General features: G+C 44.7%; 1 protein-coding gene across 3 annotated transcripts in view; it reads right to left on the bottom strand.

The window, feature by feature from the left end:
* Positions 1-7,241: 7,241 nt before the first annotated feature.
* Positions 7,242-20,655, bottom strand: part of PDHX (pyruvate dehydrogenase complex component X) — a 73,009-nt gene continuing 59,595 nt past the window's right edge. For all 3 annotated transcript variants that reach the window (XM_068400173.1, XM_068400170.1, XM_068400171.1), the window contains 2 exons: positions 14,742-14,806; positions 7,242-8,998 (listed from right to left, as the gene is read on the bottom strand). In XM_068400173.1, coding sequence (XP_068256274.1) covers positions 8,734-8,998; positions 14,742-14,806 — 330 coding nt within the window. In that variant the 3' untranslated portion in view covers positions 7,242-8,733. The remainder of the gene's footprint in view (positions 8,999-14,741; positions 14,807-20,655) is intronic.

The raw sequence follows: 20,655 nt of genomic DNA, 5'->3' as shown, positions 1-20,655 counted from the left end.
CTACAAGCCTTCATCTGAAGACCCCTGACGACCACCAGAGAAAACGACTGCGCATGCGGAATGGACATTTACATATATTAATGAGTTCTGGGAAATCTTATGAATATGCAAATGAGTTATTGGGAATCTCATGACTATGTATAACTTTATGGTATATAATCTCTGAAAATTTGCAAAATCGGTGGAGCACTCATGGTGGACAATCCCCAGTGCTGCCCAGCGCTGCAATAAAGAATGCCTGCTTAATAACACACTCTGGTGTTACTGAGTTTTCTTTCGGACTCCTTACCCAGCCGCACCTAGCTTCCCACTTCGGTGAGGAAAGTTAGAAAGCAAGGGGGTCTGGAGATCTCCGATTTTTGTATCAGTTTTGGCGAGCCAGGCAGGAGACTCTCTGTCCGGCTGAAGGACCCCTGGGTCGGAGACTCCCTTGGCCGGCTCCAGAGACTTCTCTGGAGGGACTCTCCGATTCAGCCGATCCGTGCGGGGACAGACAAGGACCACTGGTAAGAAAAGGCATTCTTTCTGTGTTTGTTTTGTTTTTGTTTCTGTTTTTGGGACCAGTCATTTGGAGCTACTCATAAGTCGCGGTTCGTGAGAACCCCGCCGGGTGGCATTTGGTTTACATATGCGTAGTAATACGTATATGTTTGGTATACGCGTATTTGAACATCTTTGAATAACCTGTGTCGACATTTGTCATCTGGGGAGTAGCAGCTGCTGTTGTTAACTTTGTGATCTCTGTACCTTTGTTGGTCTCCCCGAGGTTTTGGCGGGGGGGCGAGTGAATGTTCAGAGGAAAAATTTGTTTATTGTAACTTGACTTTGTATCTGAACTTGTATGATTGTGTGAGTGAGACGTACAAATACGTATGAAGCGAGTGTGGAGTCTGGATCCGCGGTTCTGTTATCCTGCGAGGGAAACAGCCGGAGAAGGACAAAGTGATTGATAAATGTGGGAACCTGAAATACTGTGTCTATAGTAATTGTTAATTGTTGTCTGTGTGTGTGTGTTCGGGCCCCGGTCCCTGTCTTTGTGTTTTATAAATTTTAAATGGGAAACAAACAGGGTGGAGTTTTGAAAAGGAGCCCTTTGGGCTGCGTTTTGGCTTGCTGGAAAGATATTGGGGGACCACCTCGAGGAAGTGCGAGTCGTAAGACTCTGATAAAATATTGCAATCAGTGGTGGCCTTTACACAAGTTATATGACGGAGAAAAATGGCCTGTTAACGGAACTTTAGATTACAATGCTTTGTTACAACTTCTGTTATTTTTAAGAAGGGAAAGAAAATGGGATGAAGTGGGTTATGCAGATATGTTCTTTACTCTGTGGAATCATCCAGAGTGACAAAAGGAATGTGGAATTAATTTAGCACCCCAGGACCCTATGGTCCTGGTGATAGGAAAAAAAAAAAGAGGAAGAAAAAAAAAAGGGAAAAAAAAGGGAAAAAAAAAAAAAGAAAAATGGGAGGTTAAAAGGATGTTGCTTGGCTTGTAGCATTGTACAAAAGTGTTTAAAGGTTGGTGCACAGAATGAAAGATTAGAGGAGGGGATAGAGAAGGAGATGCTGTGGGGAATTATAGGGATGATCCTGAAAAGGTTGCTAAAGGATTTAACTAATTGTGAAAACCCAGGATCCTGACTGGGAGGATGTGGATGCAATGTTGGATGTGGTGTTTGTGAAAGCGGTCAGAACCCAGGTGCAGGTTCTGATTCTGGCTGGAATTCTGCTGGGAACAGTGGATCTCTGTTTTTTGGGACAATCGGCAGATGATATTAGGAGAAAGCTGCAGAAAGCTGCAGAAAGTGCAAGGAATAGCTGCGAGAGATTTAGAGAGGTTGCTGGAGACTGCATGGCAGGCGTATTGGAATGGCGAGACTCGGGGGGGAGAGTGAGGGCGGAGCGGCTGCCGGTGCTGCAGCGGCTGCTCTGCGCACCGCAGGGGGCCAGAGACCCTCTCGGAACTTAACGGGAAATAACACTAACGCTGTGAGACAAGTGCAAGTACCCCACCGAGGGGAAATACACCCCTCCCGAAAAGATCAGTGTGTGTATTGTAAGCAGATGGGGCATTGGAAAAAGGATTGTCTCAAACTGAAATTGGTAATGGTTACTGACACAGGAGCTGACTGACTGGAACGAGGGGAATCTTCCCTAGCAGAACCCTTGGTAAAAATGCAGCTAGGAAAAGGAGAGAAAAACTGTAGAATTTCTAGTAGATACAGGTGCCACATTTTCAGTATTGAATCAGACCTTATTGTCAACAAGCAAACAAAATGTTCACATTGTGGAAGCAGCTGGGCAGGTTGAGAAAGCTTTCTTTTGAAACCATTAGAATTCAAAATTGGGTAAATTATAGTAATTCATAAATTTCTCTACCTGCCTGATGCTCGCAGACCACTTTTGGGAAGAGATTTATTAGAACAATTGAATGCTGAGATAAAATTTAAAAATGGAGAAATTGAGTTAAAATCCCAGAAAAGAATCACATTGAAATTTTAAGTTTGTCTCTCACTGAACCCCAAATTAGGGAAGAAGAAATTATACATGAAATAAAGGACCAGGTATATCCAGGAGTGTGGGCCTCAGGAATGCCTGGAAAAGCTAAAAATGCAGAATGGTTTGCTGTTAAACTTAAAAGAGAGAACACGGCCTGTTAGGATAAAACAATATCCCCTGAAACTGGAAGATAGGCAAGGAGTGAAAAGTGTTATAGAGGACTTGCATACTCAGCAGGATCCCTTAAAGCGACAGTGTCACCCTCCAGCCCACTTTAAACTTCAGCTTGCGCCCTTCGCCTGCTTTAACTTTGGCTTGTGCTTCTAATCTGCTTTAACTTTGCCTTGTTTCTCCTGTGTACCCCAGATCAGTCTGATCTGTATCATGTGTCTGTATTATGTGTTCACCTCTCAGGGACGTAAGGGATGGGAGTTCTTGTGTGTGGAGTTCGGTTTTCTGTGTGTGCCTCTCAGGGACGATTGGGGTGGGGGTTGTGTGACGAAAATCCCTGTTTAACCAGAGCCTTGTGAAGATTTACGTGCCACCTCCCTGAGACGATTACCCCCCCCTACTTGTTGTGTTTGTAGACCAGAACTTCATCAGAACTTTGTGGCTTGTGCGCCTGGATTGTCTAACTTGTGCATCCGAATTCTGTGTCGAAACTTGCTTGATAACTAGGATCTTGTGTGAAACCTGTTTGTGCATTAGGATTTCGGTGGAAGCTTGCTTATGGACTGGGGTTTTGTAGTGAAACCGTTTGTGTATTGGAAAACCTATTGCCGATTTTTTTTTTCTTTCTTCAGAGTGCACGGGTGACAGCTGCTTTAACCGGAGCTGTAACCCCGGATCGCCATACCCAGGGAAAAAGGTGGGGATGCGGGGGAAGTAGTTCAGGAATTGATTAACTGTGGGCAAAAATATGGCCCAGTTAATACCTCGTCGGTGAGATCGGAATCAAAGGGCTTGTGGCATACTGAGATAAAATCCCCCGACAGCTGCACAGGGTTCCCTCCCCCTAGATCTCCTGGTGGGAGAAACATACCAAATAGGCAAAACACCTTATGGTCTCTGGGGCGTCATAAAGGTGTCCCTAGGGACCTCATGGACGGGTTACCCACAGACAGGCTAGAGAAATTGGTCTCGGGGTGGCCCAAAAAGCAGACAACCAAAGCAGGCTATAACTGCATCTTACGTAAACAGCTATTTGAAAGAAAAGAGGACCTTTGTAACCATTGGCAGAATCATCATAGTGAAGACCCTTCTGCTTTATGGACAATTTTTAGTTTGTCACCAACACAAGGAATTATTGAACTTTCTAGTAATGGTGAATATTGAAGCTTAAGTCTCCAATACTATGAAAAACATCAACTACCTTACCAAACTGGGTTTTTTTGTTTTGTCTGTTGTGTTGCTAAACCAACCAAGAAATGCACTACAAGTTGATAGCTTTGAGTGAAAAGAATACATAAGCTGAAAGAAATCAGAATGTGTGAAAGTGAATAAATGATGTGGATCTATTGGTAAAAGTTCAGCAGAGTATTGCATTAGTAAAATACAGATCCTCCTGATTGTCAGGGTCCTATACTTACTTGCAAGTATCCTTGGTGATCAAAGTAACATTGCTAGACATAAAAGACATATCTGAAGAATATATCTGTTAGATCTCGTACACAGATTTTTCCCCCAAACCACACATGCGCCTTCCAGCCCTTCCGGGAGAAGGTGCTGGAACATTCCTTATTGGGTTGGGGGTGTGGAAATCCATTTTCCTACTGCGTATGCAGACCCCAACTCCAGCAGACCAGGGCAGCATGACCACCAGTCTCCCGATCGCGACGCAGGCAGCAAACTCATCTGTGAATAGCCAAACGAATCGTAAGAATTAAAAAAGGACAGAATGTGGCTGGCACCAGGAGCTGCAATTATGATTCTGGTCGCACTCTTCCTTTTAATTATTACTTTAATCATTATTGGAATACTTAATCTTCTGGCTTTTTATGATTATGATTTATCCTGTAATTGTCATTGGCCTTGTGTTTGCAATTGTGGACAATCACCTCCTTCTTCTGATCCCCCAGAGCCATAAACCTCCAACACGGCCTGAGATACGTTTCTAGTGTCTTTCAATTGTTGAGATATTGTTAAGTTTCTGTTCTCTTTAAATTGTTGCTCTTTAGATTATTATGATATTGTTAGGATAATTACTATGTACATATCAAGATGGTGGACGAAGCTGTCCGCCCGCTATGTAAGCCTGCCTTGTTTTATTTGTTGGGTGGAACAATATTTTTAAGTTTTCTTTATTGTTAAAATACAAATTTCCTAGGAGGGCTGCCACATTATTCAACACTAACTTTCATAAGAGAGATCTGTTTGAAAAAGCAATACCTACCACATTACCGGGTGGCATTGAATACACCAACTGAATCCATCGTTGTACAAATTGTTTGAATTTGTTGATTGTTTACATTTTAGGAAGTTCAAATGCTCTTTTCCTACTTTACTATCCTTTCCTTCTCCCACCACCACGGGATCCCGAAGACAGCGATCTGAGACAACATAACAAACTTTGAGCCACGGGGTGGTGTGGAGGACCATAAAATGGACTCTTTGGGGCAGACAGGAAGTGCATTTAGTTATTTTGGGATAAGTGCGCATGTTCTATCTGCCAGCGACAAGCTCTGTTACCGAGGCCTGTGGACGCGCATCCATTGGAGGACACCTACATGGAGACACATGCCCGTTGCATGACACGACTCCATGGACCAGCCGCAGGATCCTTACAGCCTCCCTGCTTCCCCCTGCTGCTGCTGCTGCCCCCTGCCGCCGCCTCCCTCCTCCTCCGGGCAGCGCCTACTTCTGTACACCCCCCCCACCGAGGAACGAGGACCAACAGCATACCGCTGGATCCATGGTGGTGACTAACCCTGCTGCTCTCTCCGCTCTCCTGCTTAGTTTTCTCCTCTCACTTCCTACCTTTCCTATCGCTTCGTTTTCTCTCTGCCCTCTCGTTCAACAAACTGGTCTGAGTGGCAGCATCCGACCTTATTTATGCCTTAATGTCGCTCTCTGGGATCGCAAAGAACCTTCTCAGAGCCCAGAATCTGACTCGAACCCTGACAAGGATGCCATGAGATTTGGATTATTGATTGAATGCTCTTTAGAGTATAACACACACCTATTTTACCTGTTAAAAAACCTGCTGGCAAAACTTATTGATGGGTGCAGGATTTGTGAACAATAAATCAGATAGTTAAAGGTTTGTTTCCAGTAGTGGAAAACCCATATACTTTGCTAACCAGTTTAAAGGAAACCTATGTATGGTTTATAGCCACCAGTGCGTTTGTTTAAACCTGGGAATTGGGTTTATGTTAAAAATATTTCAGGTAACCCTCTCGAATAGAAATGGAGCAACCCTTTTCAAGTTTTGCTCACAACCTACACAGCAGTCAGGCTTGAGAAACACACTGCCTGGATCCGCTACTTGAGAATCAAGAAGGCACCCAAAGGACCATGGAAATCCCAGCTCACAGAACCCACATCCGTAAAGTTAACTCGAGACTGTTAATGATTATATTGTGTTTTTGTTTTTGACACCACCTCTGATATTGTTAGTGTTTGTCATTATAATAACAGCTTTAAATTGCCTTTTATGGTATAAATTGAAGAAATTAGCTATGAAAATTTGGATCCTACCTAAGGTAATGAAATATGAAAACTTGGAACCTTTGTAAAAGAATTTACAAGTAACAAGTAAAGGGGGGAACGAAACGGTTGGGGGCCCCAAGAACAAGGAGGATGTTGTAAATACCTTAGACATTCGACTAACCTAGTTATATAAATAAAGAAAGGGGAGCCTTTTTTTAATTTAGATGGGTATATCTCACTTCAAACAACAGGGCCTTGAAAAGATAGTTTCTAATTAGGATGGCTGTATTTCACTTCAGACAACTTGGCCTTGGGAAAACAGAGGCACAGAAACCTAAAGATAAGGGAGTTGCAACAGCTGCCTTGAAGGACACAGCCTACGCGATCTACATGATCCCTGGACTGAGTTTGCGCAGAAGCAGGGGTCAGTCAGCGAACACAGTAAGGAAGACTACAAGCCTTCATCTGAAGACCCCTGACGACCACCAGAGAAAACGACTGCGCATGCGGAATGGACATTTACATATATTAATGAGTTCTGGGAAATCTTATGAATATGCAAATGAGTTATTGGGAATCTCATGACTATGTATAACTTTATGGTATATAATCTCTGAAAATTTGCAAAATCGGTGGAGCACTCATGGTGGACAATCCCCAGTGCTGCCCAGCGCTGCAATAAAGAATGCCTGCTTAATAACACACTCTGGTGTTACTGAGTTTTCTTTCGGACTCCTTACCCAGCCGCACCTAGCTTCCCACTTCGGTGAGGAAAGTTAGAAAGCAAGGGGGTCTGGAGATCTCCGATTTTTGTATCAAGATCAAAGCTAGTTTTTCACACTACACTGCTGGCACATTAACTTGGGTTTTAAGTTAACCACTATATATCACAGAGCACCTGAAAAATATATTTTTTTATATTTTGTGGTACTTAAGAAGATATTTGAGTTGGGGCAACTTTTAAATTTAAAAAATTTAATTGTCTCCAAATTAAGTAAAAGAAAATCTATTATTAATTAATTTTTCTTACATAAAATGTTGTTTTCACTAGATGTTGGTTCCATCAAAAATTAAAAATCAACGATGCTGGGATGCCATCCTTTACAGAGAAAGCATTTATTCAGACAAGTTTATTCTCCTCTGAATCCCTCTGCAAGGCATTAGATTACACAGTTATCTTAAAATACTGGAAAAAATAGATGAACCTACAGTTTAAATGTGTTTTAATGAGATCTAATTATACAAATGAAGCTGTGAATTTCACCAGATCATTTAATATTTTGATAAATTACATTTTTAGCTATGATCTAATTTAGTCTTTCTCAGAATTTCCTGTCATTTCTTTTTCCCATTCATCTCCACAGTCATCTTGTTTTCTTCAATGTAGCTTATAGTAAAGGAGAAGATAAAGAACAGTTAAATCTGTGATGTAAATGAAATTAAACCAAAATGTTTTGGGTTTGTAATGTCTTTGCTTTTATGTAGGAAGCCATTGAAATATCTGTAAAAATCTTAAAAACATTATTTCAATCTAATTTGGATGGCACAATATGCCAGAAAGTCTTTTGAAAACTGAAAAACTTTCTACTGCAGCAGCATAATTTAGCTACCCAGTTATCTCAGTATTGACCAGGACTCATAGCAGCACTTTGCTCAATTATGATTCTAGCTTTCCTCACTCTAAAAGCTAAACATTTAGCCCTTAAATAAAGCATCCCATCTCAGCACAGGAAAGAGCCCACCTAGAGTACTGCATCTAGCACTGAAGTCCGCAGTACAAGACATGGATTTGTTGGAGCAGGTCCAGAGGAGGGCCATGAAGATGATCAGAGGGCTGGAACACTTCTCCTATGAAGACAGGCTGAGAGAGCTGGGGCTGTTTAGCCTGGAGAAGAGAAGGCTCCAGGGAGACCTTATTGCAGCCTTTCAGTACTTAAAGGGGGCCTATAGGAAAGACGGGGACAGACTTTTTAGTAGGGCCTATTGTGATAGGACAAGGGTTAATGGTTTAAGCTGAAAGAGGGTAGATTTAGACTAGATATAAGGAAGAAATTTTTTTACAATGAGGGTGGTGAAACACTGGAACAGGTTGCCCAGAGAGGTGGTAGATGCCCCATCCCTGGAAACATTCAAGGTCAGGTTGGATGGGGCTCTGAGCAACGTGATGTAGTTGAAGATGTCCCTGCTCACTGCAGGGGGGTTGGACTAGATGACCTTTAAAGGTCCCTTCCAACCCAAACTATTCTACGATTCTATGATTCCCTTTTAAATTTCATAAAGTTTTCTTGAATTTTCCTTTACAGAGGAGATTGACTTTTCTACGCAAACATTATGTGCCAGTAGTAGTAAGTGTTTAAAGAAATGTAGTAGGTTAACTTTAAAGTCTTTTAGCTTTACAGTATAAAACCTGGTCATTGCAAAAGACTAAAAGCATGAAAATTAATAGTTTTGCACATCAATTCAATAAATTAAATATTTTAACTGTCCGTCTCACAGTAAATATTTACTCCTGTATGCAGAAAACCAACCCCAAGTACATAAGAGTTATCTATGTTGCCAAAACAAGAAGCAATCTTTACTGAGTTTAACACAAGGCAAGTCGCATTGGATTCTCTATGTTGGCTTTCAAGGTCTCCAGAAACTTTGAAGCCAGTTCATCATCTACCACTCGACCATCACTTGAAAGAGTCACCGTCATGAGTTGATGCTGCTCAAGTTTCTCATTCCCTTCTTCATCTTTCACAATCTTGAGCTCTGGTCTTGCTCGGCCCACAGCTAGGATGCAGGCCTGCGGAGGGTTTATGACTGCAGTGAAATCATTGATGCCAAACATGCCCAGATTGGAGATACTAAATGAAAGAGAAAAGAGTTACCAGTAATGTCAGAAATTATATATCCCCTAGAAGAAATAATCTACATTCAATGACTACAATGACCTAATTCTCTCCCAAGGCCAAACCCATTAACTTTAAAATAGATCTGAACTGAATTTCAGTTGAGCACATTCAGACTCTCAAGGGTTTGGGATTTTTGCAATTACAACTAATGCACCTTTCTAAAAGTCACATTTCTTTACAGTAGTATATCTTTACATTGCACGCACTAAAGGAAGAAAGTAGGACAGGAAAGTGATGTCTTCAAACAAACTTTGCCTGTGCCTGTTCCAAGCCAAATGTCTTTTAGGTTGAACCCCTTACAATGGCTGCTGACAACTAAGGGATACAATTTGGGCATCTAGATATCACTCAGGCACAGGAAAGCCTCATCATGCCTTTCTCCCTTGAACATTTTTGTCTGTGTCACTAACTGGGAAGTGGTATATTAGGAAAGGCTTGCACTATTTTGTGACAGATTGTCTATAGAAAAAGCTGGCCCACCATCTCCTCCTTTTTCTTATAGTTACTGCAAAGAGTGGAAAAAAGATTAATCTGTATAGAATCATAGAATAGTTTGGGTTGGAAGAGACCTTTAAAGGTAATCTAGTCCAACCCCGCTGTAATGAGCAGGGACACCTTCAACTAGATCACATTGCTCGGAGCCCCATCCAACCTGACCTTGAATGTTTCCAGGGATGGGGCATCTACCACCTCTCTGGGCAACCTGTTCCAGTGTTTCACCACCCTCATTGTAAAAAAATTTCTTCCTTATATCTAGTCTAAATCTACCCTCTTTCAGTTTAAAACCATTAACCCTTGTCCTATCACAATAGGCCCTACTAAAATGTCTGTCCCCATCTTTCCTATAGGCCCCCTTTAAGTACTGAAAGGCTGCAATAAGGTCTCCCTGGAGCCTTCTCTTCTCCAGGCTAAACAGCCCCAACTCGCTCAGCCTGTCTTCATAGGAAAGGTGTTCCAGCCCTCTCATCATCTTCGTGGCCCCCCTCTGGACAGGTCCATGTGTTTCCTGTGCTGAGGGCTCCAGAGCTGGATGCAGTACTCCAGGTGGGAGTCTCACTAGAGCAGAGTAGAGAGCAGAATTACTGCCCTCAACCTGCTGGCCATGCTTCTTTTGATGTAGCCCAGGATACGGTTGGCCTTCTGGGCTGTGGGTGCACATTGCTGGCTCCTGTCCAGTTTTCATCCATCAGTACCCCCAAGTCCTTCTCAGCAGGGCTGCTCTCAATCCCTTCATTCCTCAGCCTGTACTGATACCAGAGGTTGCCCTGATCCAGGTGCAGGACCTTGCACTTGGCCTTGTTGAGGCTCATGAGGTTCACATTGGCCCGCTTCTCAAGGTTGTCCAGGTCCCTCTGGATAGCATCCCATCCCTCAGGCATGTCCACTGCACCACTCAGCTTGGTGTCATCTGCACATTTGCTGAGGGTGCACTCGATCCCACTATGTCACTGATGAAGATATTAAACAGTACTGGTCCCAATATGAACCCCTGAGGGACACCACTCATCACCGATCTCCATTCGGACATTGAGCCATTGACCACTACTCTCTGGATGCGACCATCCAGCCAATTCTTCATTCACTGAACAGTCCACCCATCAAACCCATATCTTTCCAATTTAGAGAGAAGGATGTTGTGGGGGACCGTGTCAAAGGCCTTACAGAAGTCCAGAGAGATGACATCAGTAGCTCTTCCCTTGTCCACTGATGTAGTCATGCCATCACAGAAGGCCACTAGGTTGCTCAGGCAGGACTTGCCCTTGGTGAAGCCATGCTGGCTGTCTCAAATCACCTCCTTGTCCTCTATGCTCCTTAGCATAGCTTCTACGAGGATCTATTCTGTGATCTTCCCAGGCACAGAGGTGAGGCTGACAGGTTGGTAGTTCCCAGGTCCTCCTTTCTACCCTTTTTAAAAATGGGTGCAACGTTTTCCTTTTTCCAGTCACCAGGGACTTCACCTGACTGCCATGACTTTTCAAGTATCATGGAGAGTGGCTTGGCAACTACACCAGCCAGTTCCCTCAGAACTCTGGGATGCATCTCATCAGGTCCCATAGACTTATGTATATTCAGGTTCCTCAGGTGGTCACAAACCTGATCTTCCCTTACAGAGGGAGGGACTTTGCTCCCCCAGTCCCCATCTTGCGGTCCATCCACTCAAAGAGGTGTAGGAAGAGAGGCTGCCATTGAAGACTGAGGCAAAAAAATTGTTGAGAACCTCAGCCTTCTCCTTGTCTGTTGTTACCAGCTTGCCAGTCTTGCTCGTCACTGGGGGTACGCTTTCTTTGACCTTCCTTTTCTGGCTGACATACCCGTAGAAGCCCTTTTTATTACTCTTTGCATCCTTTGCCAAGTTCAGCTCCAGCTGCACCTTGGCTTTCCTGACCCCATCCCTACACAACTGGGCAGTGTCTCTATACTCTTCCCAGGATACCTGTCCCTGATTCCACTGCTTGTGGATTACCTTCTTGCCTTTTAGTTCAGTCAGCAGGTCTTGCCTCATCCATGCCAGTCTCTTGCCTTCCTTTCTTGGTTTCTTACACCTGGGGATCAAGAGCTCTGGTGCTCTATGGAAAGCATTCTTAAAGATCTGACAGCTCTGTTCTGCTCCCTTGTCCCTGAGGGCAGTTTCCCAGGGGGTCCTACTGACTAATTCCTTGAACACCTGGAAGTTTGCTTTCCTAAAATTCAGGGTCCTAAATTTACTCTTTGCCTGAGACATATCCTTCAGGACTACAGACTCCACCAGTGTGTGATCACTGCAGCCCAGGCTGCCTCCAGTCTTGATGTCACCGATCAGCTCCCTTGCGTTGGTGACCAACAGGTGCAGTATTGCACCCCCTCTGCTAGGGCTGTCCATTACCTGGCTTAAGAAGTTATCCTCGATGCACTCCAGGAGTCTCCTGGATTCCCTACAGCTCACCGTGCTATTTTTCCAGCATATGTCAGGGTGGTTGAAGTCCTCCAGCAGGACAAGAGCCTGTGAGCGTGATGCCTCCTGTAGTTGGAGTAAGAAGGCTTCGTCAATAGGCTCCCCTTGATCGGGCAGCTGGCAGTAGACAGCAACCACAAAGTTCCCTTTGTTGCCTCAGTCTCTAATTCTTACCCATAAGCTTTCAACCTGTTCGTGGCTATTCTTCGGAGACAGCTCTTCAAAGTCTATCCATTTCTTGATGCAGAGGGCAGTCTCTCCGCCCCTCCTTCCTCACCTGTACCTTCTGAAGAGCCTGTAGCCATCGGCAGCTGCACTTCAGTCATGGGATTCGTCCCACCAAGTTTCAGTAATGGCAACTAGGTCGTAGCTTTCTAGCAGCACGGTGGCTTCCAGCTCCTCCAGTTTGTTGCCCATGCTGCGTGCATTGGTGTAGAGGCACTTTAGCCGTGCTGTCAGCCATGTCACCTTCTTGGAGGAACACTCCTTAATTCCTTTGAGGTATTTCCCTCGTGTTTCCCTGTTGGCTCCTATTACCTCAGGAGCCCCTGGCTTATCTCCGTAAGACTTCAAGTGTGCTCCAGTGTAGCCAGCATGTCTCAAAAAACAGGCTGAGGCCTCTCACTAGCACCTCTAACCTTGGTGTGTCATCCCACAGCTTGTCACAGGCAAGTCTGATATTATTCCCCTCCCCCTTCAAGTCTAGTTTAAAGCTCTGTCAATAAGTCCCACTAGCTCATAAGCAAAGACCCTCTTCCCTCTTTGAGAAAGGTGAATCCCATCTGACGCCAGCAGGCCTGGTGCCGTGTAGGCCATCCCATTAACGAAAAACCCAAAACTGTAGCGGTGACACCAGCCACAGAGCTGCGTATTAATAGACTGGGTGTGTCTGTTTCTTCCAATGTCGCTGCCCGCAACTGGAAGGAGAGAAGAAAAAATAACCTGTGCTCCAGTTTCCCTTACCAGCTGTCTCAAGGCCCTGAAGCCTCTTTTGATCACCCTTGGACTATGTGTTGAGGCTTCATCGCCCCCCCACATGGAAGAGCAATAATGGGTAATAGTCTGAGGGTGATGCCAAGCAAGGAAGTTTCCTAGGGATGTCCTTAACCCAGGCCCCAGGGAAGCAGCAGGCTTCTCTAAGAGGAGGGTCTGTCCAGGATATTGGACCCTCTGTTCCCCTCAGAAGGGAGTCGCCTACAACTATAGGTGACTTGTGCAGGTGGTTGTGATACTGGGGGGTAGGCCTTTCTGACCTTGGCAACACCTCTGGTGTAGACAGACCGTCAACCACATCATCCATTGACAGGCATTCCACATCCAGAGCCTCATACTTGTTGTACAGAGGCACCCGGGAAGGCGAGGTGGGCAAGGAGAGCGTTTGCCTGCTGCCTGAGCGTGGACTTGCCTCCATTCACTCCCTTCCTTTAAGCTACTGCCTTCGGCCTGGTGGGGGGATGATACAGGATCCCCTTGTTTTTTTTTCTGGTGGCTTTTCCCGTTTCTGTCTTAGAGAGGGCAGAGCATTGTTCCATCAGTCTATCTCTTTCTCAGACTCCCTGATGTTCCTTAACCTTTCTGCTTCCTCTCATAGCTCTGACACCAGGCTGAGCAGATCATCCACCTGGTCACACCTCACACAGTTGTTCTCACTAGTGCCATTTGTTACCAGTGAAACGCCCAGAGTTATTCACACTCAGGGGCCATTTGTGTTGATGAAGACATCCAAGCCTCCACTCCTGCATTTCCATATGTTTTTTCTGCTGAAAAGCTTAGAGATTTTCTTGACCACCCCTCCAGCATGAGAGCCACATACTCCAGACAGTTGCAAGCCAGGCACATTAATATACATTACACCAATGTTTCTGCAGAAGTCTGTAGTATTACTCTCATCACAAATTACCTATTCTAGAAGATATGATTAACATAAGCATTCAGAATGAGCTTTTAAAAAATTGACAAAAAATGAGCTAAGATAAAGTTTATATAACAAAACATTCTGCTTGATGATACTGTGTCATAAAATACAGTACATTAGAAGTTTTAGAAACTTGGGAAGAGTAAAATGTCAGCTGAGAAATTAATTGTGCGACTGTATCACTACATTTATGCTAGTGTTTTACACATGCCATTTATTTCTCATCACTGAGTTCACTAGCTCTTTTTGCAGAGTACATTTTATAGAAAAAAATATTTACTAAGTATATTCTACTATTTAAAATTGATCTACTCAGTTTTTAATGTTTCAGTTAAAAGTAAACTATAAGAGTTAACGCCACAACTTTGCTGTAACTTTTTTTGCCCCTCCAGAGACATTCCTCTGATGAGTGAACTGAAGACAAACTGGACATCACTGTCTGCTGCGATACCTCTTCCAAACAACTCCTTTTAAAATATTTCTTTTAAAACTATTATCAATGGGTTTTCCTAACTACACTATGCAATTTAAAAAAAAAAAAAAAATTACAAAAAGCCAACATTCTTCTGCGATTGGGAAAAATTAGGTGCAAAAAGTCAGATCAGTCTCGGTATAAAAACCATAAATTTCTCATCAGGCTCAGATGAAATAAACCTGTACCAAGATAATTGTCTCCCCCTGACACAGTATGCTTGGCCTAGGTTTGGCCCTCAGAATCATCATATGGAGTTTCATCCTAAATGGAGTAAGATTTTAAAAGGCAATGCACTAACACACAGTGGAATAGCTGAGGATAAAACAGTTCTGAACCCACACGGCATGTATTAAATGCTGCTAGAGAGTTTTACCTAAAAGATCCTCCCTGGTACTCTTCTGGTAACAGTTTTCCATCTCTTGCTTTCTTTGCCAGAGCCTAAGGAAAATGAAAGAAGAAAAAGAAGAGGAGAGAGGAGAGAAATCAAAGTGTTGTAATAAACTAATTCTTTTTACTTCAGTAAGACATTATAATTACCACATAGCCATTAAAAAGCTATCAGCATTTGGATTTAGGGAAGCACCTCAGCAACATTGTTGTTGTAGCTGCAATGATTTGGCAAAGAGACTACAACACAAAACTTCCCAATGATATTGGCTGTTCAATAAAAGCTGTTCGCTCACCTTACAAACCTTGCTCCAGTTTTCACAATGGAACAGCATTCTCCCTGGTGTTTTTAGATCATAAAAATATCTAGCAAAATACTGATGAGACAAATTTACAGTATTCTTCTTAACATATTTGTTTAAAGAAACTGCCATGTACCACTTCAGAACTTTCTAGCAGATTTAGAGAATGTATTTCTTCCAGCTAAGCATTCAACTACCTTAAAGACCACCCTTACTGTAACCTCCATTTCATTTGTGAGACTTCTAAACACAACAGAAGAAACTGTCCACAAACGTTTTGTTCAAAATACAGCACAAGAAGTTCATACTATGTTCTAAGATAAGATCACAGAGAAAAAGAACCTTATCCCCACTTAGGATGTTTCTAGCTCAGACGTCTCATTAGATGGAAGCAGTGGGAATCAGGATGAATAAATTCTTGCAGTAGTTGTCACATAAGGAAGAAAGGACTGTGTGGACCTCAAGAGAAATGGCACTCATTGGTGGGTCAAGAGCCAGTTATTCAGCTGCCAACCTGTTCCTAGCACCCTGTGAGTACCCAACTGAAAAGGTGGTGACCGGAAATGTGTAGGATGACTTCTCCATTACTAACAACCTTTTCAAATTAAGGAGCTCTTCAACTGACAGCAGACTGAAGGGGGAATATATGCAGATGACCTATCCTATTCATACAGAATACATTTAGTGTCTCTGGCTTGTATCATATTTATTCCACAGGTGGAAAAGCACATGGAAAATGTCACGTTGTGACAATTGCAGCATTATGACATTTTAAGACAAAAATAACTGTTTCCAAAAGCACACTCAGGGAAATAGACTCAGATCTGCTTCTGGCAAGACTGATAAAAGCAATACAGTCTCTTTATATTTTCCTTCTTCTGGTAAAAATAATAAAACTAATGATAGCTTCCAATCATTTAATTATGTTAGGGAAATTTCAGTGGAAGTGAATAAAAAGCAAAAAAATCTACTTTATCACAACACGAAAAAAGTGATTTAGCACATTTGTAGAGAAATTTCGGCGGAAGTGAATAAAAACCTAAAAAGTCTGCTTTATCACAACATGAAAAAAGTGATATATCACATTTGTGAAACTTTCTTGGAGAAGATTGTTCCGTGAATCCCCTCTGTTTTCTTGGAATTTTCACTCCCTTTTTAGGAATTGTACCACTGTTTTCTAGGATTTTTTCCATGTTCTTTCTAGGAATTGATCTTTTTTTTTTTTTTTTTTTTTTTTTTAATTTCTAGATTGCTTTCCAGGAATTGCCCGTTCTGCTTTCCAGGGATTTTCCACATGCATTCTATGATTATCATGTCAAGCACTCAATTCAATCTATCAAAAGGTAATTTCTATGAAACCTCACCCCTGCCTTTAAGGACCAGAGTCAGTAAGTGGAAACTATGATTGAATTGACTTTTTTTTGTTTGCATATGGGTGGAGGTAGAGTCATTACAAGATAGACTTCCGCATAGATAATGTGTTGGTTAGTAGTTAGAGCTGTGACATGGATTAATCCCTTGTCATGTTGTAATGTAACTCTGTTGGTCATGGTAGACAACTGTCTTCCCTGTATACATTTCTAAATATCCTTCAAGCAAGGGTTCTGAAAGGCCATCATAGTTTAACGACTGAAATGACTTCAGCTTAGAAATAAACACCAAGAAGTTTAAGAGAATCTCATTCTAATGAATTGCCCACTAAATAATTCAAGCTTATGCCAAGTTTTACAAAATTTTGACACCCTTATTATGCATTTAAAAGTTAAAAGAACACACTGAATTTTATTTTAGGTTTTTATTAATCTCTGAATAATTAGTGAACCAGAAGACAATAGCCATGGGAACAGCACTCACACAACAGGGTCAAAATAAGCGTAATGCACATGTGCAATTGCATTATTTGAAAACTGAAAATATGGTGCTAGGATGCATGTGACCTGGAAAGAAGTTAAAATTAACATGCAGCAGAAGGGGACAGCGGCGGCAGCAGCGACAGCAGCGGCACCGACTTGAGGTTAGTGCGGGGGCGAGGGCGACATCGGGCTTAACCAGGTGGATTTCATACTCTGGGCCCCCCCGAGCCCCCCCCCCGAACATCAGCCCCGAGCTGCTTCCCCCCCCCACCCCAGACCCGGAGGTTCCCGGCAACGAATCAGGAGAGGAGGGGGCGTAGCCGGAGGCACCCCGGGCGATTTAAACGCACCACCCTCTGTGATCGGGTGATAAAGAGCCTGCTGGAAGACAGGGACTAGTCCCTGCCCAGAGGGGAGAGGAAGACTCAGCAGTGACTGGGTGTGTCCCAGGGCAGGAGAGGCTGCAGTCGTTTGCAGCTCGTTGGGGAGGGCGCTGACTCCCTCCCAGTGCACAAGGCGAGGAAGGTGCCAAGGAGCTGTGAACCAGGGGTGGCACCAACAGGTATTTCCCAGCTCAGTGAAAGAACAATGGTATCTACCCGGCGGAAGAAGACCAAAATGGATGTGGGAACCCAGACAGAGCTCCCACGGAAGGAGGCGATGGTGCAGGTCGCAGGCTGCAGGGAATGCTACAGTGTCTCTGTGGTGTCAGGGGGCTGTGTGCGCTGTGAGCAGGTAGATGATCTGCTCGGCCGAGCGGCACAGCTGCAAAGCCAGGCTGAAAGGCTTCAAGACGAAGTAGAAAGGCTTAGGAGCATTGGGGAGGCTGAAATGGAGATAGACTGGTGGAGCCAGGCTCTGCCTTCCCTGCAACAAAAATGGGAGCACCTGCCGGAGAGCTCCCAGGATCGAGGGGCCCCTGTACTCTGCCCCTCTCAGGTGGAAAACAATAACCTAGAGGAAAGGAGTGAGTGGAGGCAAGTCTATGGCCGTGGCAAAAGGCGAGTGCCCTCCTTGCCTACTTTGCCTCCACAGGTGCCTCTGAGCAATAGATATGAAGCCCTAGTGGAATACAGCCGGTCCAATGGGGATGTGGTGGAGAGGCAACCTATATCAGAGGTCCCACCACAGTCAGAAAAACCTGACAGGCGTATAGCTACCTCCTCCACAAGGAAGAAGAGAAGAGTTTTAGTGGTTGGAGACTCCTTCCTAAAGGGATCTGAGGGCCCAATATGCAGAGCTGACCCCCATCACAGGGAGGTCTGCAGCCTGCCTGGAGCCCGAATCAGGGATATCACCAGGAAACTCCCCAACCTGGTGAAGGCCACAGACTACTACCCCCTGCTGATCTTCCACACAGGTGGGGAAGAAGCTGCATCCCGTAGTCTGAGGGGGATGAAGACAGACTACAAGGCCCTAGGACGGTTGGTGAAAGAGTCTGGGGCACAAGTTGTTTTCTCCTCCCTCCTTCCATTTTCAGGTGATGACGTGGGATGGAATAGTAGGATTCTCTCTATTAATGCCTGGCTACGAGACTGGTGCTACAGGCAGGGCTTTGGGTTCTTTGATAATGGCTGGTTTTATAAGACACCAGGCGTGACGGTAATACATGGGAAAGGTTTATGTCGTAGGGGCAAAAGGGTTCTGGGACAGGAATTAGCAGGGCTCATTCGGAGAGCTTTAAACTAGATTCGAAGGGGGATGGGGTAGTAGCTGGGCTTGCACCACTGGGGCAACGCTCTAGTGTTGAGGTAGACCAGGAGGCCTCCCATCCCCCTGGGGTGAAATCGGTATGCTCAGCTCGCTCCCTGAAATGCCTGTACACCAATGCACGCAGCATGGGGAATAAACAGGAGGAGTTAGAAATCTGTGTTCGGTCAGGGGGCTATGATCTAGTGGCAATTACAGAGACTTGGTGGGACACCTCGCATGACTGGAATGTGGTCATCGATGGCTATGTCTTGTTCAGGAAAGACAGGCCACTAAGGAGAGGTGGTGGAGTTGCTCTTTATGTGAGTGAGCAGCTAGAATGTATTGAGTTCTGTCCAGGGGCGGATCAGGAGCGAGTTGAGAGTTTGTGGGTGCGAATTAAGGGGCAGGCTGGCAGGGGTGATACTGTTCTGGGTGTCTATTACAGGCCACCTGATCAGGATGAGGAGGGTGATGAGGCCTTCTACAGGCAGCTGAGAGCAGTCTCTCAATTACAGGGCCTGGTTGTCATGGGGGATTTCAACTACCCTGATATTTGCTGGGAGGCCTACTCAGCCAGCCATCCTCAGTCCAGGAGGTTCCTCCAGTGCATCGATGATAATTTTCTGATGCAAATGGTGGATGAGCCAACTAGGAGAGGAGCGCTGCTGGATCTTATCCTCACTAACAAGGAGGGTCTGGTTGAAGAGGTGAAGGTTGAGGGCAGCCTTGGTTGTAGTGACCATGAGATGGTAGAGTTCAGGATCTCAACAGAATAGCTAGCAGAATCACAACCCTGAACTTCAGGAGGGCCAACTTTGGCCTTTTCAAGCAATTGCTAGGGGAAATCCCATGGGACAGGGTACTAGAAGGTAAGGGGGCCCAAGATAGTTGGTTAGCATTCAAGGACTGCTTCTTCCGAGCTCAAGATCAGAGCATCCCAGCAGGTAGGAAGTCAAGGAAGGGTACCAGGAGACCTGCATGGTTAAACAGGGAACTGCTGGGCAAACTCAAGTGGAAGAAGAGGGTGTACAGATCATGGAAGGAGGGGCTGACCACTTGGGAGGAATATAAGTCTGTTGTCAGAGGATGTCGGGAGGCAACTAGGAAAGCTAAGGCCTCCTTGGAATTAAACCTTTCAAGAGAGGTCAAGGAGAACAGAAAGGGCTTCTTCAAATACATTGCAGGTAAAACCAACACTAGAGGCAATGTAGGCCCACTGATGAATGAGGTGGGGGCCCTGGAGACAGAGGATAAAAAGAAGGCAGAGTTACTGAATGCCTTCTTTGCCTCTGTCTATACTGCTGGAGGCTGTCCTGAGGAGCCCCGGACCCCTGAGGCCCCAGAAGAAGTCAGGATAGAGGAGGAATCTGTCTTGGTAGATGAGGGCTGGGTCAGGGACCAATTAAACAACCTGGACATCCATAAATCCATGGGCCCTGATGGGATGCACCTGCGGGTGCTGAGGGAGCTGGCGGAAGTCATTGCTAGGCCACTCTCCATCATCTTTGCTAAGTCGTGGGCAACGGGAGAGGTGCCTGAGGACTGGAGGAAAGCGAATGTCACTCCAGTCTTCAAAAAGGGCAAGAAGGAGGACCCGGGGAACTATAGACCGGTCAGCCTCACCTCCATCCCCGGAAAGGTGATGGAACAACTTGTCCTTGGTGCTGTCTCTAGGCACATCAAGGACAGGGGGATCATTAGGGGCACTCAGCATGGCTTCACCAAGGGGAAGTCATGCTTAACCAACTTGATAGCCTTTTATGAGGATGTTACCCGGTGGATAGATGATGGTAAAGCTGTGGATGTGGTCTATCTCGATTTCAGTAAAGCGTTTGACACGGTCTCCCACAGCATCCTCGCAGCTAAACTGAGGAAGTGTGGTCTGGATGATCGGGTAGTGAGGTGGATTGTGAACTGGCTGAAGGAAAGAAGCCAGAGAGTGGTGGTCAATGGGACAGAGTCCAGTTGGAGGCCTGTGTCTAGCGGAGTCCCTCAAGGGTCGGTACTGGGACCAGTACTATTCAATATATTCATTAATGACTTGGAAGAGGGA

The sequence above is a fragment of the Nyctibius grandis genome, chromosome 4 (genome assembly GCF_013368605.1).
Source record: "Nyctibius grandis isolate bNycGra1 chromosome 4, bNycGra1.pri, whole genome shotgun sequence".
NCBI classification, from domain to species: domain Eukaryota; kingdom Metazoa; phylum Chordata; class Aves; order Nyctibiiformes; family Nyctibiidae; genus Nyctibius; species Nyctibius grandis.
The sequence above is the reverse complement of the archived record's forward strand: the minus strand, read 5'-3'. Positions and strand labels throughout refer to the sequence as shown.